General features: G+C 36.9%; 3 protein-coding genes across 6 annotated transcripts; all 3 read left to right on the top strand.

Moving 5' to 3' along the window:
• The first annotated feature begins 4,393 nt into the window (after positions 1 to 4,393).
• Positions 4,394 to 19,630, top strand: LOC100250241 (protein PTST homolog 3, chloroplastic). 4 transcript variants are annotated; one of them, XM_010655678.3, is made up of 13 exons: positions 4,402 to 4,645; positions 4,844 to 4,963; positions 7,153 to 7,307; positions 7,397 to 7,603; positions 8,240 to 8,450; positions 8,844 to 8,904; positions 9,107 to 9,157; positions 9,327 to 9,380; positions 15,907 to 16,026; positions 16,528 to 16,652; positions 17,097 to 17,148; positions 18,643 to 18,779; positions 19,286 to 19,630. In XM_010655678.3, exons 1-12 carry the CDS (start codon positions 4,485 to 4,487, stop codon positions 18,739 to 18,741), a joined length of 1,416 nt encoding a protein of 471 aa, XP_010653980.1. In that variant the 5' UTR covers positions 4,402 to 4,484; the 3' UTR covers positions 18,742 to 18,779; positions 19,286 to 19,630. The 4 variants fall into 4 exon arrangements, with proteins under 4 accessions (XP_010653982.1, XP_010653980.1, XP_010653981.1 ...); XM_010655679.2 differs by lacking the exon at positions 4,402 to 4,645 and having other exon boundaries at positions 4,849 to 4,963; positions 7,128 to 7,307; XM_010655681.3 differs by lacking the exon at positions 4,402 to 4,645 and having other exon boundaries at positions 4,870 to 4,963; positions 7,158 to 7,307.
• LOC132254188 (uncharacterized) lies at positions 9,394 to 13,757 on the top strand. The gene is made up of 2 exons (XM_059739223.1): positions 9,394 to 9,909; positions 9,958 to 13,757. The coding sequence occupies exon 2, from the start codon at positions 10,928 to 10,930 to the stop codon at positions 11,945 to 11,947; it is 1,020 nt and encodes a 339-aa protein (XP_059595206.1). The 5' UTR covers positions 9,394 to 9,909; positions 9,958 to 10,927; the 3' UTR covers positions 11,948 to 13,757.
• An 899-nt stretch (positions 19,631 to 20,529) lies between the features above and the next one.
• Positions 20,530 to 23,810, top strand: LOC100255653 (uncharacterized). The gene is made up of 6 exons (XM_002266330.5): positions 20,530 to 21,008; positions 22,530 to 22,627; positions 22,749 to 22,820; positions 22,916 to 23,040; positions 23,217 to 23,289; positions 23,388 to 23,810. Exons 1-6 carry the CDS (start codon positions 20,699 to 20,701, stop codon positions 23,490 to 23,492), a joined length of 783 nt encoding a protein of 260 aa, XP_002266366.1. The 5' UTR covers positions 20,530 to 20,698; the 3' UTR covers positions 23,493 to 23,810.
• The last annotated feature ends 20 nt before the right edge of the window (positions 23,811 to 23,830 follow it).

Below are 23,830 nucleotides of genomic sequence, written 5' to 3'. Positions count from 1 at the left end.
TATTAAAAGGAACTTTCCATCGCAAACAAATGGGTAGAATAGGTAGCCCCACCAAGGTTTGCTTTAGTCACACAGATTAGTTTTATGATTTTAAAAGTTGCACCCATCTCTCTTATCATAATCTGTCTCTAACAGTATGAAGCAAAAAAAAAAAAAGACAACACCACCATTCACTTACTTGCATCTTCCATCTCATGGAATTAATCTCTCATCAAACCATTTAAAGGCAAAAAAAAAAAAAAAGAAGATGAATCTAAATGAAAGACAGAAGGAGAAAGTTTGGCTGATTTGAAATTAATTTGGGATGAGTTAACATTTGATGTGAGGATTAGGATTAATTGGAGTCCAAGATTTGATAAACAAATAAAAAAAATTGAATTAGGGTTTTTAATATGATATGGTGGGTGTGGTTAAAGCTACATCTGCAATTTTTTTAATGTAAGAATGATAAGATTTTCCCTAAATAAATCTACCCGACTCTTTCATTATCATACAAAGTTCCTTTCCCTTCTCTTTCCCTTCTTCTACAAAGAGACCAAGGTCTGCTCAGCTCATAAGATTCAATATCCAAGTTAGAAGGATGAACTATGGGATTTATTAACGTGGATTTTAGCATTCAATTATAATATTTATGCTATCTTTCTAGCATCTGTGTACAGACAGCCACAATTTGTCCTGTTAATCATGTGATTGACTTTTGATATCTCAACCCTTTTTTTCAAAAAAAAAAAAGAAAAAAAAAAGAAAAAACAAAAAGAAAAAACGAATTTCATCAATATCTCCAAAGGAATTACCCCACACTTTCCATGAAATGACTTGGATAGATTATATAAACAGCAGTCAACCCAAAAATTCATAGGATGATGGGTGATCATTTTCTCCGATACACAATTAATATTCTATTTGTGGGCGGTGTATAAGTCATAGTTAGGTGACCATTTCAATTTGTGAAAATTTTGAGGTACTGGTACAGGCTAAGAGACTTTAAGTCCCTCCATTGGAGTCATTGCCTTTCTACCGGCCACATATCAAAAGATAAGCCAGGCAGGATGATGGCCAAGCTGTTGAAATCCAATTAAGGAAAAAAAAAAAAAAAAAAGGATGTAACATCCTAACCATCCAATCATTTGACTTCTAAAGACTGTCAATTGTGATCTAAAATTGGGATGGTGATGGACCCTTTGAGCTTCTGATGGAATATGATCGATCCACAGAAACGTCTTCTAATTGGCCTCCTCTTGCTGTCTTTGGTCAAACTAATTTAAACCCGGTAGAAACCGACCCCCCGTCACCACTTTTCAATCTTGAATGTGTCAACTTGTTTAACGGTCATGATATGATCACTCGGTCAAGCCTGTGTTAATATCAAATGTACGGATGCTTGTTTTGATCAATTGTAGCCGTCAAGGGTATGAAATATTCTAACATTTATGGTTTGATCCAGCCCCGTTTCGTACAGAATTTCAACCAAAAATGCAATGTCCACCGACAAACCAACGATCAGTTATTGATGATCTTATGAAGCATCATGGGCTCATGCTTCCAATAAAATTTAATTAACAAGGGTCAATCAGAAAATAATTCTGATACTTGAAATCCAAATAGTACAATACGATCATGCCGTCACAGTTGTTTTGGTCAGAGGTGATTAACTTATGATCAGTGTGAAGCAGCCATAGTCTCCCTTTCATTCACTAAATGATTCTATTACCAAGTTAGACAAAACGCATTGCATTATTGATGTCTCATAAGATATGTTTATAAAAAGCAAAACATCATCAAGCTAATGCAGACGTGAGGGAGCTGCCATAGATGGGACTTGTAGCTCTACTAGGGTCTATCTGTTCTTTCAATTGTTTTTCTTTGCGATGCCTTCTGTGTGTAACCTTAACGTTACCCCTTTTTTCCCATCTACTGCGCCTTGGGGAAGGAGTTGTTGAAAGTATGCGCATACATATGGGCATTCATTACGAAGGCATCGTCTTGATTGTGGAAGAATTAAATGGAAGCATCCGGTCAAGTTCGTTTACTTGAGCCAATGAGAAAGATAGAAGATGAAGAAGAAGAAGAACACATCCTCATCAGTGAACACCATTAACTAGAATAGAACAGGACGTCCTTGACTTTCATAACACAAGCTTCCAATTTCAACAATTATCCGAAGAGGACCTGCTTCTGGAAACAAACCACAAAATCCCCAAGTCTAGTATGAAAAGAAAGCTCAAGGTTTGCGTGTATGCTTGTAGTGTTGTTATCTTACCTAACGACATGCATTGGCGAACCATTTCTCAGCCTTTGGTTACATCTCTAATCATTGTTTGCATTAAAAAATAAATAAATTTAATTAATATTTTCGGACGCCCTCTACTTTATAATTGTTTTTAATAAATTTCTTTTCACAATTCTAACTACCGAATCTTTTCTCCATGCATGCAAGTCAAAGCTCCTACCCCATGAATGTTTGTCATCAATCAATGAATGGATGCATGTAACAATCCCGGAGTGTGTCGCACCTAATTAGTATCTGCTAATCATTCATATACCATATACCGTAAACACTTGGATGACTGGGACAAACCCAGATGTACAAGTACCACTTCCTTTTTCTTTTTCTCCATAAAGTCTGTCAGAAATTACAGATATATACTTCACGCACCATTCGAAGGTACATTATTGCACAGCCGTTGGGTTATATTATATAGTTTTATTGCATAGCTAGTTAGGAATGATAATACTTAAAAAAAGCTCATGCATATACGTAAAGAATAAGGGTTCTACAGATGTACCTACGTGGGGAGCGTGGGAGGGATATTGTAGATAAATTGGACTTACAAAAAAAAATAAAGAGGGGGAGAATCAACAATTGACCCGCAACCACAACTTCTCAAGCACTGAGGCCATGTTATTATAAGGTTCTACGAATCAAACTCTCTTTCTGAGTTTTTCTTTTTTAATCTTTGCCGGCAGAATCTTAATTTGAAAAACCAGTACGGTAACATTTTTCTAGGGTTTTTATTAAAATTGAAAAAGAAAAGGGAAGAGGGGAGCCATGTTCACTGCATCAGCTACACAGAATCTGTCTATAATTTTCTCCGTTTTGTCTCCGTAGTTACTGTACAATCTCATCAATCAGTGTGGTGTTTGTCTAGTTTGAATGGGACATATGATGATGATGATGATCAGTAGGGTCGGGCAGTAATCAAATGGTCAGGATGACTCTGACTCGGACAAGCCACATGATTCCAAAAGTCAACGAAACGGGTGATTCAGATCCGTGGCCCCATCATTTGGCGTTACGTGATCATGACTGATCACATCATTAACCCTTCTGTGCAGTGCAGTGGCATTCTCGTTATTTACCCTCAAAACGAGCCCGTTTATCCAATAACTGAGATACGAAATGGACAAAAGATCTCGGCTGTCATGGTGACGTCACGCGATGCGTAGGCCACTCCACACCACGTGAGATACAATGCCGTGAAAAAAAAAATGATTGTGAGGACACGTGTGAGGCGTTTGTGGACGAAACGTGGCAAACTGAGTATGGGCTGATTTGATCTTAACTGTGGGGCATGATGAAGGCTTTGTGTTTGTTGACTCAATCAATCAATCATTTCGATGTACGGCCTTGATCTTGTCTTCGCAGGGACGTTGGCCCCACGATCGTCACAAGGGCCTCTCGCGGTTACTGCTTAGCGAGTGAGCCTCACGTACCAAAAGGAGTGTGTCCACACCATTTCCCCTTGACACGTGGGTGTGGCTCGTGTGGGGGGAAGTCATTCGTCGGGACTCACGCGTGGAACCTGCAGATCCCTATGAGACACTCAAACCCGGGTCTCCACCTCATGACGTACGGAAACAAATATTTGTAAATTATCATATATACCCATCCAGCTGGATGGATAAAAATTAAAAACCTAATATAAATCTTTCGGATTTTGGAAAATAAAAAAGGGTATGAATAAGATATTGACATGACTGTTTCCTGGTATGATATGTGAAATATTTTCGTAATGCATGAAGCCTTTTAAGGCAAGGCACAGTCCCCTAGCAGGGATGATGACATCATAGGATATGGGGAAAGGGCCCTTGTCCAAGGTCTCTGTGTGCGTGTTAAAGTATGGGCTTTCTAACCTGAATCTTATTTGGGCCAAATTCAGCCCAACAAGCCTATTTCCACAACCACCAAGGAGACGTAAAAGAAGGTTTTTATAATTAATTTGGATTTAGGAATAATTTAAGTAATTTGAAAAAGGTAATGTAAGGAGTATAAATATAAAAATACAATCAAAATTTTTAATCACTTTTAGTTGAAGTAGAAAACAAGAGGTTGGTCTTTTGGTCTTTTCGGGAAACTTTTGTTTGGAAATCATACGACAGAGAGCATCCTCAAATGATTTACATAACTAAGATGATGCGTAAAAAGGGGTTTGCTCACTTTTTCATCCTCACCTAACCACTCTGCTAAACCCAGTCTGCTAAAAATGGGTTTGCTCCACTTCTCTTCCATGGCAACCCACTCCCTCTACCCGCCCTTAACTTCATTCTCTCCCCCCAAGCCCTTCATTTTCCCTTGCCTCCCCCTTATCCGATACCCACTTCAAAGACGCTTCCCACTTTGTGCTTCTTCTATCAAGAAACCCAGGTTTTTTGTTTTTGTTTTTTTGTTTTTTGTTTTTGTTTTTGTTTTCTCAATGAAAGTTCTGTTTGGTTGCTGAAAAAATGGAGGAGGAAAGTAAGATAGGGTTAGATAGGGTTTTTTTTTCTTTCCTGCCAACGTATTTCTCGGCCACTAAAGGGTGCTTGTTCTCATTGGTGGTGGTGACTTCTTTTGGTAATGTAGGGCTAGGAGAAAGGTGAAGAGCGACCAAGAACTATGCAATGACATTCGGGAGTTCGTATCTGCTGTCGGCCTACCAGAGGGGCATCTCCCGTCGATGAAGGAGCTTTCGCAGCATGGGAGGTTTTTAATTATTACTCAGCTTTTTGTTGTGATTTAGTGTAACTTGGTTTGGATTGCATTGTTAGGGCTTCATTTGAGACTGCGGATTGTTCACAACTCGAAAAATTATAAATTTTGATGTAGATTAGAACATCAATGATGGTTTCTAATGTTATAGTGTTACTGAATTACAGTACCCAATTCAGAATGCAGGGTGCAAATCTTATGAGAAAATATGAAAAATGAAAATTCCATTGAGGGAGATAAAATGAAACAGAATCTAATAAAGTGTGGACCGGAATCTATTAAATCCAGGCTTGGATAGGAATGGTGGGAATTTCAAGACGGAGTATAAAGACTTGTTGCAATAATTTTGGTTATATTGTCTTGAGTTGGAGGTGTGTTTTTTCTGAAGAAAAATGCTACTATCACCACCCCTCTTACACCTAATTTTACCACCTTGTCAGGTGGCAGATGGTGACCGAGTGTCAAAATACTCTTTCATTTTCACATCCAATCGATACATATTGTAGTGGTAAAAATGGTAGTGCATGTAACACCGTGCATTTTTCTTAAATGTACACCATGCATTTTGCTTAAGTGTATACGTGAAATTACCACTAATCCTTACCTATTCGGGTGGGTGAACTAGTGTATTAATTGTTGCCATCTTGGACTTAGTGTATTTGTGAGTTCTTTATGCAAGTTATGGATTCTAGCCAATTGAAAGGATCTTCTTGTCAAACTAGAGATTTGATTCTATTAGTACCAAGGATTTGAAATATCTCATATTAATCAATCAAAGAGAGATTCTACAACTAAAAGAAGGTTTGATAAGTTAGGATCCTTCCTTTCTTCAAACGGAACAAACAGAGTTAGAATTAGCTGATTCCTGAAATAGCTTTCTGGATATTCTCCAATGTCTTGACTATTATGCTTCTGGTAGGCCCATGATTCTCTTACTCTCTTTTTCTTTTCTATAAAGTTCATAAATTTTTCTTGTCCATTTGAAAGAAGTAAATAATTAAATTTATATAAAATTAATAAATATATATAAAGCTAATATAACAAAAATATCTACAAGGCCAGGCTTTTGTTAGTTATGGTTATTAACCTGGTATGCATTGTGGGTCCATTTTCGGACAACTTAAGCTTGTAGATCAGTTGATGCTTGAACAATGATGTTAGAACTCTAGCTTCAAATTTCTCTTGCTGTCAACAACTAATGCAAATTGAAATTCTTACTTGCATACGGATAATATACTAATCCCCAATACAGGATTGCTTTCACTTATGTATAATATATAGAAAACATTAATTCATTTGTTATTATTTCTTTAACTTTTTCAGACAAACCTGATCGATCAACCAGGAACTGATCTATATCTAACCTCCTCCTTACATTATGTGGATTAGCTAGTTGTCTTATTTATTGAACATGTCTCCCTCAACCTATCAAATAGGCTAGTTTCAGTCAGTGACTTAAAACTCTCAAGTCATTTTAATGTTAGTAATCATCTTCACTTCCTAAAAACCATACAGATGAACATTGTAGAGTTGGGTGGTGATTGGAACAGAACTACTAACTTGTACACTAGTTATACATGTGACTCCTCGAATCTTTCAAGGAAGGTGGGGCAAAGTTTACTAACTAATAGATTAAGTTTGTGAACCACTTTGGAAAAGTGAGGGAAATCAATATTATAACCACCTAAGAAATGGGAGGATCACTCAACTTTATCATACTGTAGCTTATTATGCTAAAGTTTTTTTATGTAACTTTTCTTTTATAAGAAGCTTACTCAAAATGCTTGTTTTCCTTTCGATATCAACTTTCTTACCATGTATACTATGCTTTACCACCCTCCCTTGTGTGCAGCCCCTACAATGTGCAGAAAGAAATCACTAACTTCTATGATTGCAAATAAATGGGTGAATAAATGATAAACTTGAGACTTTCAAGCAATCAGAGCTCTAATACCACATTGAATTATCATCATTTCTAAAAGCTTAAGCTGTTAGGATTTAGGTCCACGGTGTGTACAATGTTCTAACACCTTTGATTAAAGAGTTTCATAAAGAGTGATCTTTTTATGCTAAAATGTAGCAAATGTTTTATTGAGCTGTAAAAATTTGTGGAATAGTTTCCTTGTCTGTAAATGATTTGCAAATTTGATCTTTGTAGTTACTTGCCTAAAAAAATTCTATAGGACAGATCTCGCAAATATTGTCAGGCGGAGAGGATATAAACACATTAAAGATCTTCTCTCAAGTGCAACAAAAACAGACACCAATGAATTTGATGTAGGGGAAAGCTTAACTGAAAATCAGGATGCAACCAGTGATTATGAAGATGAATCAACAGGTCAATATATGTTTCTTTGTAGTTATGCATGTATTTTCATTCTGAGATGATTCCAACTTCTATTGATAACCTCATGCACCTTTAAAAAGGTCAGGATGAGAAAGCGAAAGATCTGGTGGAAGATGTTCCATTGTCAAGCAAAGGTTCCATCATGGAAAGCGGTGTCACTAATGCAAATATCGATCCATCTTTCAACAATGATGAGCAAAGTTGCATTAGAGAATCTTCAACTCATTCATCCTTCCAGGAAAAGGTGGCAAAATTTATTCAGAATGGAGAATTGGATACAATTGAAGGTAAGTTTATGGATAAACAATGGTTGTGTTTTAAGAGAGATGGTTTCTGAGATAGTAATGAGGCTTAGCAACCATTTGAAAAGCAACATAACTTTGGTACAGTCATGAATTTTGAGTATTCAATCTGGATTATTGTGTGACACTGACAGAAACTACTACAACAACATAAATCCTCTTTTATTTACTGCTCCTGCATCTTCATCATGTTTCTTGTTTATGCCTTTAACCAATTAAATAGTTAGGGGCAATTAAAAGGTTGATTTTCTTCTGTGATTTTGTCATGATTTTCTTCAGCTGGTAATTAGATGGACTCACTATAGATATAAGAAATACCTTCCAGTTTTTTAAATTGAAAATCTGAAATATTCAACCATCTATCTACCGTCTTCATGTTCATCATTTGTATAATTAAGGTGATAGAGAACTCCTAGCTTCATTAAGTCACCATAGTAATGCATGCTTCTGTTGTATGGTCATATTATTTGTCATGGATAGTATAACAATCTTTTTTTCCATCTTTGCAAGCGCTTACTATCCTTAGGCCGAAAGCATTGACATAAAACTGCAAAGATTGACATTTTCGTATTCAATTAATTTGAAATTATAAGTTGAATGTTTGCAACTGCTTGATGCCAGATAATGACTATGGCATTCTAAGTGGGGCTGCTGCTGAAGAAGGCAAGGGAGTTATTGACTCAGAAAACACAATAGAACTTGAATCAAGGCCCCTTGCTGAGCTGCACGTTGAACATGCTTCTAGTGGAAGTAATGCGGCTAAAATATTGAATGGGAGTACATTGTTCTCTGATCAGATTGTCCCTCCTGTAACAAGAAACGACCCTCTTGGGTTAGTATTAGAACATTTGCTTATGGTGCCAATTGGTCTTTGATTTAAGCCATGGTTCTACTTGTTTTCCATTCAGAGAAATGTCAACATAATATCTGAACCATTGCATGGTGTATATGGAGAGAGACAATTCTGGAACTAGAGATTTGTTTCAAATTGCTTTTCCTCTCTCGTCAAAAGCATGTCTTTTGTTTAATCACCTAGAAGATAAAAACAAGGGAGAAGAAACATGTTTTTTCCTCCCTTTGTCTTTCTTGGCAGCCAATGACACATTGGTTGTGCGTTTGAGGAAAATAGGAGAATGTGTTTTATTCCTTTGTTATCTTTTTCTTTCTTTAACAGGTTAAGTTTCTATCCTTCATTTCATTTCTTTTGTTATTTGATAATTTGTAGGGATGACCGGTTCTCAAGTGAAGGACTTATTAGTGCTGATTTTGACAATTTGGGCATTGAGGTTGTCATTGTATTATGCATTATAGAAGTTCAACTTTTATTTGGCTTTTTGTTTTTGGCTTCTATATCTCAACGTCATTAAATTTTGCATTCAATCTATAAAAGAATTATTATATTCTGTATTATAAAAGTTCAACTTTCATTGGGCACTTGTTTTGACATCTATATATATTTTTCGTTGCTATGTGCCTCTTCTGATACAGACCAATGAAGGGGAGAATCAAGTTGAAGTTAATCATCTCAAATTGATGCTGGTATTTTTTGTTTTTTTGTTTTTTTGTTTTTAAAGTTTTGCAGCCCAATTTTCTTCAAGACTATCATATATATATATATATATATTTATAAACATTTGTTATATATAACTGTAGACTATTATAAACCAAATAATTGATTTTTTTTTCATTGTATCTTTGATGTGCTTAGCATCAGAAGGAATTGGAATTGTCTCAGTTGAAGAAGCAGATCGAGAAGGAAAAGGTATTCAAGCTATTGTTTTTCTGCTGCAAACATCATTTATGACTTCCCACTAGCAAAAATGCAAACCTGTTCCTTTTTATGGAGGAATTCTTACTAAAGACATTAGAATCATATGATGACTGACTCTCATATGAACTAAAATTCAAGTGTCTCACAATACTCTAATGGAATCATTTTGGGTCATCTTTGTGTTGCATGCAACTGATTGAAGTTGTTTGGTGGGTGATTGAAGGTGGTGGATTGTTATTTTCCATATAAGAGATTTTGGTGAGGGCAGTGGGATTTCTTTTCTAATGGTTTCTGATGAAAAATGATCAAAATAATAACACTGCTAAAAAAGAGAAAGTTAAAAAAGGATGAAACATGTCCCCATTATGCTACTTATAATGTCTCAAATAAGACTATTTGATGGGGGAAAGCCTTTTAAAGTTTATTCAAGGAAGAAAGGGAAGACCTAAGTAAACTTTAAGTAGGATTAATATAATTAGAATTTGAGTCATGATAGGTTATTAGAGTCCTAGTAGAATAGGTTATTAGAGTCCTAGTAGAATAGGTTATTAGAGTCCTAGTAGAATAGGTTATTAGAGTCCTAGTAGACTTTGGATTTCTTAGAGAAGCCTATAAATAGGCTAATCAATGTAAATCAAAGGAATGAATTTTTTATGAATAATATTATACTTTCTTTCATTGCAAGGTTGCAACCCTCAATGGTGAGACTCCCTTGATTTTCTTCTAGGTGAGACTCCCTTGATTTTCTTCTAGGTGAGACTCCTAGAAGGCCTTAGTGAGACTCTAAGGTTTTCCATCTTTTCTTTATTGTTTCTTCTTTCTCTCTATTTCTTATCTTATAATTTTCTCTACCATAAAGTTTATTCCTTGTTCCTCTCCTTACACCCTAAAAATAAAACCCTAGCCCACCTACCCTTGAGTGTAGGCAACCATCCTAGGGTTGTCCTACATCAATTTTGGTATCAGAACCAAAATTCTTGGCTTGAAGGCATATGCAATTAAGGAGCGGAGCAACTTATGCAAGCATGAGTTCCAAAAAAACTTCTAGCAATCAAGATGCCGATACAATACGCTTGGAGGAAATTTCAGCCACACAACAATCCCATCAAGGTGCTATAATACAACTAAATAGCAAACTTGATGAGATCATGAAGTTATTAGAAAAGAGCTAAGAAAAACGACCAATTGAAGAGGAGATCACAAGTCATCAATTTAGACAATCGCCAAATCGATCACGCGAAGAACAAGACAATTTTATGATGGGGAATCAAAGAAGGGCCAAACTTTTTGAGCTAGATGATGATGTGACAAAAAAGGTACGTCTTGAAGTTGCTGAATTTTATGGAAAACTAAATCCAACAACTTTTCTTGATTGGATTATGTTAATGGAAGATTACTTTGATTGGTATGCAATGCCTGAAAATAGAAAAGTTCGTTTTGTGAAGGCAAAGTTGAAAGGAGCAGCACGTCTATGGTGGCATAATATCGAGAATCAAGCTCATAGAACTGGCCAACCGCCTATTGACACATGAGACGAGATGAAGTTGAAGATGAAGGAGCACTTTCTCCCAACTGATTATGAACAACTTATGTATACAAAATTGTTTTCCCTTAAACAAGGTACCAAGTCCGTTGAAGAATATACAGAAGAATTCCATGAATTGAGCATTCGAAATCAAGTGCGGGAAAGTGATGCTCAACTTGCAGCCCGCTACAAAGCTGGACTTCGAATGGAGATTCAACTTGAGATGATAGCTGCACACACTTATACCGTAGATGACGTTTATCAACTAGCCCTCAAAATAGAAGAAGGCCTCAAATTCCGGGTTTCCAGGCGTCCAAGTTCACAAATTGAGAGCACTTTCTCCAACAGGACAGCAAGCAAACCTTTAAGCACGTCAAACTTCAGAACTCCTAATCATGTGAATGGTGGGGGCAACACTCAACAAACTTCGAATGTGGCTTACAAGAATGGTAATAAGGGTAAAAATTCAATGAGTAATGGAGATAGAAAAGTAGACGTGACTCCTTTATGCTTTAAGTGTGGTGGGCATGGTCATTATGCTGTTGTATGCCCAACCAAAAGTTTACACTTTTGTGTTGAAGAACCAGAATCTGAATTGGAAAGTTACCCAAAGGAAGAAGAGACCTACAATGAAGATGAAGTTAGTGAAGAATGTGACTACTATGATGGTATGACAGAAGGATATAGTCTTGTAGTACGACCTTTATTAACCGTTCCAAAAGTAAAAGGAGAAGAAGATTGGCGACGTACTAGCATTTTCCAAACACGTATTTCTTGCCAAGGGAGATTATGCACCATGATCATTGATGGAGGTAGCAGTTTGAACATAGCTTCACAAGAACTTGTTGAGAAGCTAAACCTTAAAACAGAGAGACATCCAAATCCATTCAGAGTAGCATGGGTTAATGACACCTCTATCCTGGTAAGTTTTTGTTGTTTAGTAACATTCCTTTTTGGTAAGGACTTTGAAGAGTCTGTATGGTGTGAGGTCTTACCCATTAAAGTAAGTCATATTTTACTTGGAAGACCTTAGCTCTTTGATAGAAAAGTTCAACATGACGGCTATGAAAATACATATGCTCTCATGCACAACGGACGTAAGAAGATCCTTTGTCCAATGAAAGAAGTCCCTCCAATTAATAAGTCGGATGAGAATGCACAACCAAAAAAGGTACTTACTATGTGTCAATTTGAAAATGAGAGCAAGGAAACTAAAGTTATTTTTGCTTTAATGGCTCGGAAAGTGGAAGAATTTAAAGAACAAGATAAGGAATATCCAGCAAACGCACGTAAAATCCTTGATGACTTTTCTGACTTGTGGCTTGCAGAGTTACCTAATGAACTCCCTCCTATGCGTGACATACAACATGCCATTGATTTGATTCCCGGTGCATCATTACCAAATTTACCAGCTTACAGAATGAATCCAACAGAGCATGCTGAATTGAAAAGGCAAGTTGATGAATTACTTACTAAAGGCTTTATTCGTGAAAGCCTAAGTCCTTGTGGAGTTCCTGCCCTACTAACACCAAAGAAGGATGGATCATGGCGGATGTGTGGATAGTCGTGCAATCAACAAAATCACAATCAAGTATCGATTTCCAATTCCAAGACTTGATGACATGCTAGATATGATGGTTGGATCAATAATCTTCTCAAAGATTGATCTAAGAAGTGGATATCATCAAATATGTATTAGACCAGGGGATGAATGGAAGACATCTTTCAAAACTAAGGATGGATTGTATGAGTGGTTAGTCATGCCGTTTGGACTAACCAATGCTCCAAGTACCTTCATGCGGATTATGACGCAGGTATTAAAACCTTTTATTAGACGGTTTGTTGTTGTCTATTTTGATGATATTCTTATCTATAGTCGATCTTGTGAAGATCATGAGGAACACTTGAAGCAAGTAATGCGCACTCTTAGGGCTGAAAAGTTTTACATTAATTTGAAAAAATGTACTTTCATGAGCCCTAGTGTTGTATTTCTTGGCTTTGTTGTGTCTTCTAAGGGTGTTGAAACAGATCCGGAGAAGATCAAAGCTATTGTTGATTGGCCAGTACCAACAAATATCCATGAGGTGTGAAGCTTCCATGGAATGGCTACATTCAATCAACGATTTATTCGAAATTTCAGCTCTATTATGGCCCCAATTACTGAATGCATGAAACCTGGTTTATTTATTTGGACCAAGGCGGCCAACAAGGCATTTGAAGAAATCAAATCCAAGATGGTGAACCCTCCTATCCTACGCCTACCAGACTTTGAGAAAGTATTTGAGGTGGCCTGTGATGCTTCCCATGTGGGAATTGGAGCAGTCCTTAGCCAAGAGGGACGTCCTGTGGCTTTCTTTAGTGAGAAGCTCAATGGGGCAAAGAAAAAATACTCCACGTATGATCTTGAATTCTATGCAGTGGTGCAAGCAATTAGGCATTGACAACATTATCTTAGTTACAAGGAATTTATTTTGTATTCAGATCATGAAGCCTTGCGATATCTTAATTCTCAAAAGAAGCTTAACTCTCGACATGCAAAATTGAGTAGTTTTCTTCAATTGTTTACCTTTAATTTAAAGCATTGTGCAGGAATTGAAAATAAAGTAGCTGATGCCCTTAGTAGGAAGACCCTTCTCTTAGTAAACATGTCAACCACTACAATTGGATTTGAAGAATTAAAGCATTGCTATGACAATGATGCTGATTTTGGAGATGTTTATTCCTCTCTTTTGAGTGGTTCAAAAGCAACATGTATTGATTTCCAGATTTTAGAAGGGTACTTGTTTTATAAAAATCATTTATGCTTACCAAGGACTTCTCTACGTGATCATGTCATATGGGAACTTCATGGAGGCGGAATGGGCAGACATTTTGGACGAGATAAGACCGTTGCTTTGGTGGAAGATCGCTTCTTTTGGCCTAGTTTAAAGAAGGATGTTTGGAAGGTTATCAAACAATGTCGAGCATGTCAAGTAGGAAAAGGTTCAAAGCAAAATATGGGGTTATATACGCCATTACCAGTTCCTTCCAAACCTTGGGAAGACTTGAGCATGGATTTTGTACTTGGATTACCAAGGACACAACGGGGCTTTGATTCTATATTTGTTGTGGTTGATAGATTTTCCAAAATGACACATTTTATCCCATGTAAGAAGGCTTCGAATGCTTCTTATGTTGCTGCCTTATTCTTTAAAGAAGTAGTTCGATTGCATGGATTACCACAATCCATTGTTTCTGATCGCGATGTCAAGTTTATGAGCTATTTTTGGAAAACCTTGTGGGCCAAGCTAGGTACTCAATTAAAATTTTCAAGTTCTTTCCATCCTCAAACTGATGGACAAATAGAAGTTGTCAATCGCAGTCTTGGTAATCTGTTGAGATGCATTGTGAGAGATCAGTTGAGAAAGTGGGATAATGTCTTACCACAAGCCGAATTTGCTTTCAATAGCTCCACTAATCGTACTACTGGGTACTCACCTTTTGAAGTGGCATATGGGCTAAAACCTAAGCAACCTGTTGATCTTATACCATTACCTACTTCTGTCCGCACCAGCCAAGATGGTGATGCATTTGCACGTCATATACGAGATATACATGAAAAGGTACGAGAAAAAATCAAAATCAGCAATGAAAACTATAAAGAGGCAGCAGATGCACATCGAAGATATATTCAGTTTCAAGAAAGTGATCTAGTGATGGTTCGTTTACGACCAGAAAGATTTCATCCGAGCACATATCAAAAGCTTCAAACTAAGAAAGCGGGTCCATTTCGGGTACTAAAGCGGTTGGGTGAGAATGCTTATTTGTTAGAGCTCCCTTCAAACTTGCATTTTAGTCCAATATTTAATGTGGAAGATTTACATATCTACCATGGCCATCACAACGATGTAAGTGAAGAGTTGGATCTTCAATTACCACCTACTCTTGGCCCACGTTCTGAGATCGAGTATGTTCTTGATGATCAACTTGTGTCTACTCGACAAGGTGGATACCAAAATTTTTTAGTGAAATGGCGAGGCAAACCACATTCTGAGAATACATGGATTACGACAACGAATTTTCAGAAGATTAACCCCGATCTCTATAAATTGTATCAAGCATCTAACTCGTCGGAGCCGAGTTCTTTCAAGCCGGGGAGAATTGATGGGGGAAAGCCTTTTAAAGTTTATTCAAGGAAGAAAGGGAAGACCTAAGTAAGCTTTAAGTAGGATTAATATAATTAGAATTTGAGTCATGATAGGTTATTAGAGTCCTAGTAGAATAGGTTATTAGAGTCCTAGTAGACTTTGGATTTCTTAAAGAAGCCTATAAATAGGCTAATCAATGTAAATCAAAGGAATGAATTTTTTATGAATAATATTATACTTTCTTTCATTGCAAGGTTGCAACCCTCAATGGTGAGACTCCCTTGATTTTCTTCTAGGTGAGACTCCCTTGATTTTCTTCTAGGTGAGACTCCTAGAAGGCCTTAGTGAGACTCTAAGGTTTTCCATCTTTTCTTCATTGTTTCTTCTTTCTCTCTATTTCTTATCTTATAATTTTCTCTACCATAAAGTTTATCCCTTGTTCCTTTCCTTACACCCTAAAAATAAAACCCTAGCCCACCTACCCTTGAGTGTAGGCAACCATCCTAGGGTTGTCCTACATCACTATTTTTTCTACCTGAATCATTTATAGGTGTAAAATTTTTCAATTTATTGGAAAACAATAAATAACTTACACTGATTATGTTTGGATTTTCCCATATCTTAGTGTTCTAATTTTTATGGAAACAAAGCAACACCTTGAATATATGATCCACACACAAAAAATATCAGTTAATAAATTTCTCCACATTTGCCTGGTCATGTTTATTTTGCAGTTATTTCATTTAAATATTTTCTAAATCATTATTTAAATAAATCAAAGAGCATTTTTTGCTTGTTATCAGATTGGGTTATAGGAGTCAGTTTATTTTATTCACTATTTTTTCTTTCTGCCTCCTGGCTTCAGCTTGCTTTGACTATTTTGCAAACTAAGGCAGAAACAGAAATCAGCAAAGCTCAAAAAATTGTCTTGGAAAAAGATGCAGAGCTAAATGCTGCTGAAGAAAGTCTTTCTGGACTGAAGGAGGTAATGCATATAGTCTTTCTGGACTAAAGGAGGTAATGCGTATGCATTTTTGTTTGGAACTTCTTGATGTTTGTGTTTAATCGGTGCTTTATAAGCATTTTGGAAGTTCCTAAAGGCTTACTTAATCAACTTTACCATTTGTTGCATACCTTTAACTGGAATCGAAGGGTGAACTGGTAAAGGTATTAAGTGAGATGTGATATTCAGAAGATCAATTCTCCAGAGTTGGTGGAAAACACTGGAATGTTGATTCTTTCCTTCCTTTTTGTGGGGGAGGGGGTTTACTGAAAGGATAACCAGAAGAAGGAAACTAGCATCTGTATGGATTTTGTGGTAGGGATGAATATGTGATATACCTTTTTTTATAAGCAAAGAATGCATATATATATTAAAAAGTGCCAAAAAGATGCACCAAAGTACACGGGATGTATACAAATAACACCTAAAAGCAATATTTGATATTACTTACTGATCAGCACAAATTTTGCCTGATTTTTTCAGGTTCAGATCCAGTACTCAGGAGATGGTGAAATCGTGGAGGTGGCAGGTAGTTTCAATGGTTGGCATCATCGAATTAAAATGGATCCACAGCCATCATCTAGTAGCAAAGAGCCTGTTGGATCAAGGTTTTAATATTCTCTCTTTACCAAACCAATGCCTGTGTATGGGCAATGTCATCATCTGGTTAAACATAGTGTGCATAGGTTCCAAACCCCATTCTTTTCTGGTATCAATAGGAGAAAATTGTATCTCTTATGAGTTTGTGACTCCCAAGTTTCCTTCTGGCATTTTAGAAAATGGACTAATTTTAACAAGGAATCTTTTGCAAGGTTTTCATTTTTTCATATTAATTGATTGCATCCATTTCTGAAGGCATTAAAGGAATTTGTACTGTAGGCAAGGTTTTTCATCTTTGTCAGATATTTATGTTCCATTCAACACTTCCTGTTTGGTTTCTCAATGCTTTCCAAGGGTTTTCTCAATTCACTTTTTCCCAAACCACTTTTTATACTTGTTGCACATTGATGGCAAGGAAATTAACTATTCACTTTCATGACATGTTTTCCCAGGAAATCCAGGCTTTGGTCGACAGTGCTTTGGCTTTATCCTGGGCTATATGAGGTGTGAGTCTTTCCAACTAATGGTCAATACTTACCAATTTCTTTATATTCATAAATTAACTCATTATCATTATCGTTATTATTGATAAAAGAAGAATATTATTAGTAAAGGCATCTAACAAAAGTGGGCTGCCACCCAAGTACATGAAAGGCATACAAAGGTGCCAAAAGGATAGACAAGAAAATGCAACATCACAAAAGCACTAACCCACTAACAAGACCCTAACCAATTTGTGAAATCTAGCAAAGACACAAGATCTACAATTATATTCTTTGCCAAACAGTCCATAACAAGCACAAAGGGGCAATTTTCTAAGCTATTACATGCATTTTCCCTGCAAAACACTGGTGGCATCATATAGAATTAAGGTGCACCTAAGAAATACCAAACGGAGAAAACAGTAGATTCCTGTTTCCTAGCTATAATCCATAGGATTATGATTGGGTGACTCATCTTCATGCATTTGCAAAGGCAGCAGCAGTTTGCCAGACCCACTCTTTTCTTTTGAGTTGATCCATAAGGTAAACCTTTATTGGAGCCCAAGAACACCAAACTTCCTTTGTAGGAAACGCATCTTCACTTGGCACTTACCAACTCCAAAACCAAATGGTAAGATTCAACTCAGAATTTCCTGTTCTCTACCCTCCACACCAACATATGATCTTCCTTTCTAAGCCTTGTCCTCTAATGAAAGCCTTCTTTGCAAATTTTCCACACTGTACATTTCCCACTATTGGAAATGTCTAATGAGGCTTGTGGTTCCAGCCCCCACCTTCAAAGGTGATTCCTTTCTGAAGCAAATCTATAACACCATTTTCCCTCCAAGGCTATGATACCAGGACTAGTTCTATAGTACCGGAACTCTACAATTCGCCCTCAGTGTACATGTATTAACATGACATGGTAAGGGTATGTGTGTGATCATTGTTGGATACTCCTATTTCGATTAGATGTTGACTATTTTGATAATTTGTTTTTAAATAGGGATAAAAGGGAAAGGAAGGGGAAAGGAGAGGTTTCTTATGAAGGACATGGTTTTTTCCTTGTAATTTACTTCTAATTGATTTTTTTCTTTTAAATGCCAGATTCTTTGCTAGTGGAGTCCTTGTATCCCAAAATTTGAAATATGAAGGATAGCACAGCCATGGTCTTCCCAAGTTCAGGTCTAAGCCCAGTATCTGGGCCAGTTGGCTCAGATACGCACCACCTAACATGGGAACCCATGTAACATAGCTGCAGCCCTTTATTAAAGGAAGATAAGACTAATACCAAGGTCCCCCTTGCTTCTCATCCAAATAGATGGTCAAGCATTTCACCAAATGGACATTATTCACTAAACATTACACCACTAGGGATTACACCCCTCACCTCTCTCGTCAGCCATTTCACCAAATGACGAGGGTGCAACAAATAGAACTCAAGGCTCCATTACAAGCCCATTTTGTTTTAACAATTAAATGCCCTGCTTACAATAATAATTTGTTATGATGGCAGATAAAATTCGTCATTGATGGCCAGTGGAGAATTGATCCTCAAAGTGAGACTGTTACCAGGGGTACCATAGATAACAACATTCTCCGAGTTGATAGATGACATGGCTTTTACCAGAAAGAATTTCTGATACCACTGAGGTAAATTGATTATTCATTCCCCACCTTTTTGCTAGTCTCAAAATGTCTCGGAACTCAAACATGGCCAGCTATTATACTTTCCTGAATATAGTAACGAGTCTCATATCCAAAATGTGGGATTGGAGGACTATAAAAATGACAGGAGAAGGTGGCTCCTCTACCTTCACCGGCAAAAATGTCAAGGGGGGAGCTTTGTGGGATGTCTACTATCTGGACTTACTCCTATAGTTTGGCTGAGCTATTTTATTAGCACAGTTTAATCTATAAAGTGTTAACTTGTACTCCATCTCTCTCTCTCTCTCTCACACACACACACACACATGTGCTCATGCTCACAAACAAAAAATAAAAGGTTGATGACTGTACATTGACATTATTTAGTGGAGGATTTTTATAATCTCTCCAACATATTTATTTCTCTATATCATCCGCATGGTTATTTTATCACCGTAATATCCAATCTGGGAAAACATAATGAGGTAACCATCCTCTTTTTATCATGATAGGTGAATTGCCCAGAGAGAGTCAAAGAGGCAAAGGATAATCAATTGGGTAACAAGCCTGTGCCATCTAATGGAGATGATGAAATTCCTTTACTGGTTAGGGATGAAGAGGGCACACTGATGGAAAAAGATCATGCAGATTTGAGTTAATGCAGGTATAGTCCATATTTTGAATCGGTTCTGGAATTGTGCAGTTGTAAATCCTGTAAATAGGGCCTTTATCCTTTCTCATTTCCTTTGGATGATTATTTTGTTTTTAAACTTGTACGTTAAATGTAACCATTCTATGATGGAGATGTGGATATGAAGTAATATAGCTATAGCCTATAACAATGTTTTTAGATCTCACCTATCTGTCTTTATCACCAGACACCAGTTACAGGTAAAAGATTGGCTAAAAACTTCGTTCCCAAAATATAAAGATCGTGAGCCCCTGTATTCAAATGCCTAGTAAGCAGGTCGTGACTCGGGGCATTTTAATTTGATGGGCAGGGTTTTGAATAGGCAATAGGAACTTTATTAAAACCCACTTGGTAATATTCATATCACATCTAGATTAGATGCTTCATCCTCGCGGCAAATTGGAGAGGATGACTATGGCTGACCATGGCGCCAGTGTTCCAAATTAACTTGCTATTATATGGTTGAGAGAGTTTAGTTCCAATGATGTTTTTGTATTTCTTTTGAGTAGAAATTAAGAGATAGAATTACGAATTCTTAGTTATAATAATATTACTTAAATATACATTTCCTATCATTTTCAGGAAATTATATTTACTTCAATTAAATTTCTCTTTATATTCATTTTATTTACATAATTTTAAAATAACAATTTTATTAATATATTCACCTATAATTTAAAAAATGCTTATTACACTCTTCTCGTATTCTTCTTTTTCTTACTTTTTCTTTCAATTTATTTTTTCTCAATTACACTCCCCTCTAATTACAAGTGCTCTTATTATTATTGTTAAGTGTTTGTCTTAAGGGGTGTTTTTTTTTTATTATTAAAGAAAAAAATTAAAATATTTGATTTTTTTTATTCAATTAAAAATAGTCTATTAATATTAATCAATTGGAATTAATGATAAATTTATTTTTATTATTTTTATTTAATATAAAAAATGAAATACTTTAACTTTTTTTTATTAAAACACACACGCGAAGGAACGGAGTACGCGCACAGTGTCTATATATTTTTATATAAGAAAAAGCCAAAAGCTGACTAGGGAGGACTTAGTAGAGAGTGGCGAGCACGTGGAAAGGTTGCAGCTTCCGATTATTGGAGAGGCGGCGTGTCTCTTTCCTCGCCTTTCCCACTCGTTCTACCTCTATCTCGAGACACCCATACGCCCATACCCACCGCTCCACCATTTTGTTGTCGAGTTTGTTCCTCTGCTTCTTGGTTTTTGGCTAATGGCAATGGTGAGTGCTTCTGCTACTCTTCCTCCAAAAACCTATCCTCTTCCGCCATTTTTCTCTTCATTTCCCAACTCCTCCAGTTTCTTCAAAATTCCCACTCACTCATTGGTGGCTACAAGTACAACATTGACAAGGCCTCTCTTCACTCCCTCTTTTGTGCTCAAGGACGATCATTGCGAAGTTATTGCGACATTCGACCAAGATAAAGTTGAAGATGAAGAAGAAGATATGAGAGAGGGCAGAGAGACTCTTTTGTACTCTTTCACTCCTTTGCCTTTACTCTTGGTGGCTGCTCTTCCTGGAGGTAATAGCATTCACTCACAAAATACATAAATACATATGTGGCTTGGATTTTCTGTTTTCTCCGTTTTTAATGGTAGGGTCAGAACTCAGAAGCCAGTTTTTCTGTGTCCGTCCAGTAAAAAACTTAGTGTTGGGTTTTCTCTGTTGTCGTATCTCTAGGATCAGAACCCTACTTTGACTTTTCTCCAATTGCTCAAATGGTGACTCAAATTCGAGAGATTTTGGTTTTTCTCCTTCCTCATAATTCTACACAGTACATTTGCAGCTTTGGGATTGTACCATTTGTGGGTCTCCAGCATTATTGTGTTTTCTCCATTCCTATGTGCTAGGATTGTAAACTCTCTTCATTTTCTTATCTCTATCATCAAATCCAGCATTTTTGTGGTTTTCCAGAAGCAGACAATTCTCTGTTTTTGTCTGTCAAAAGCCCAGACGTACTTCTCCACTTGGGCTGCTGCTTTGCTCCGAAGTGGGTTGTTTGGGAATACAAGTCACCATTCCTGGGCCAAATGAGCGCTTGGTTTTGCAATTAGTTTAGAAATGGGCTTTCCTCATTGGAGCCATCTTACTCATGCGTGGAGTTAGTTTCTAGGAACGCATTGTGTGTTTCTAGCATCCATGAATTCAAGTGGGACTCTCTTGTCAAGCAGCATTAGCTTTCCAATCGGGGCTTCCATGTTATAGGCAGGAGCTTTTCTGTGTTCTCAAGTTTCTTCTCCTTCAAATTTGATTTTAAATCTTTAGTTTCCATTTGTAAATGTCCATGGAAATGGCCCTATTTGAAACTATCAATGAAATTCTTATATTGTAACTTTATTTCCATTGTGTTTTTATTTCTTCTTGGTGCTTGCATGAGCTGCTTTTTCATGCATTTTTCCATATTGCTGTACGAATTACAAACTTTAGAAGGACAAAGTTTCTTTCTGAATGCATATATGCAGACATTATATGAGCCCTGGACATACTCCAACTTCATAGGAAGACTGCTTAGGACAATAATTTGAGCCAGTACTTGAATTCGAGCGACTTCATTATATTATCACTCATTTACAATGGATAAGTAGGAGTAGACATTTTTTTCCCTTTTCCCCATGGAAGTGATGATAAAGAGTGCAAGTTTCACGTTTTCTTCCTCACTACAACAACACTGAGGATACAGAGCCTCTCCCTCCAGAAAGTGCTTCAGTGCAAATGGGAATATTATAATCTTCATACCAAAACTCCAAAGATAAAAGCTATTTGACTCTCCATGGTTCTTCGAAAGCTGGTGTCCATACAACTTCTAGGTTACTTGAATTAGCACCTTGCATTGTTGGACCTGAATGAATTCTTTTCCATTTTAGCAACCTAAGTTTTGATTGTGCTAAAGTATTTACGGGCTCACTGCATGGAGCATGGATTGACCTCACATTGCATTAACCAAGACTCTACCTACTTATCCTCCAGCTTCACTATACATTGGCTCCTTACCCTTTTTTTCTTCTTCTTCATATTCATAACAAATTTGATATTTGATTAACAGCTGGGGCTGTGAGGTCGCTGTTTGGACCTTTTGTTGAGCTTGTGAAGTCATGGAATCTGCCGGACTGGCTTGTGCATTGGGGTCACCCTGGCAATATGGTGGGATTCATTCATGCTGCGTCCTTTCCCATTACATAAGCATGCAAATGTACCCATCAAGTTTCTCAATATAGCAGGCATTGCTGATTCCTTATAATTTTCCCACCTTGTAATCTTGTAGGCTGTTGTGCTCTTTGCCATGGGTGGTTATGGAACATACCTGGGTTTCCGAATACGTTTTTCTGAGGATGTGGTAAGAAAACAACTACAAAATATGTTATTGTAATTCAACAATGATGCCATTGCTCATTTCTCAAAATTAAGTTGATATTGTTATGAACATGTCAGGAGGAGAAGGCCAAGGCCAAAGACTTGCATCCAAAGCTTTTAGCTGGAATGTTTTTTTTCTTTGCACTTGGAGCAACCGGTGGAGTAACATCTCTGCTCACTTCTGATAGACCCATCTTTGAAAGGTCTTCTTCTGATATGTTTCTTTTGATTATTTTCCATTTTCCAGCTAATAGGTTGAGGATTGTATATGATTCTACAAAACCTTTCATAGGCTATGCTGTATTTCTCCTACAGTTGCAAGTTCCACAGCAGCAGTTTTTACTTGTATGTTGGCTGAGTCTCATGTATTTGTTTGCAGTCCTCATGCTGTTACAGGTTTCATTGGGCTCGCTCTCTTGACTATACAAACCATTTTACCATCTTTGTTTGAGGTAATATGGAAGTACTGATTCTTGAAAATTTTATAACTTAATTAATTTTTGTTGTTCTTTGCACCATACTTTACTCCTTCACTGTTAATCATATGTAGGGAAATCCTGGACTGCGAAACGTTCATGGGATATTGGGCAGTGGGATCATGACACTGTTTCTCTTCCACGCAGCCCTTGGGCTTCAACTCGGTCTTAGTTACTGATGGATACTTCGTGGAGTTCGTTTTTCTACCTATATTTACATTCTTTGTGGCACTGGAAGTTGCACCCAATCAGCTAAAAGATTGCAGCAGAACTTGAAGAGCTTGATCAATAGTATTTTCTAAAATTGTGTATGGCTCTATTTATAGGAATCAGACCATAGCTGGAAATTTTGTTTCAAACCTAGGGTAAAGGTATGCTCCAAATGACAGTGCCAATGTTTGAAATGTAAACCAATGTGCATCAACTAAAAGAAGTGCTCTGCTTTCCGATAATGTGTGACTGATGATAAGAGAATTGGTAGAGAGTTTACGCATTAATCTGTTTCTCTGTTTTTTTC

This window comes from Vitis vinifera, chromosome 8, assembly GCF_030704535.1.
Source record: "Vitis vinifera cultivar Pinot Noir 40024 chromosome 8, ASM3070453v1".
NCBI classification, from domain to species: domain Eukaryota; kingdom Viridiplantae; phylum Streptophyta; class Magnoliopsida; order Vitales; family Vitaceae; genus Vitis; species Vitis vinifera.
This window is presented reverse-complemented; position numbering and strand designations above follow the sequence as displayed.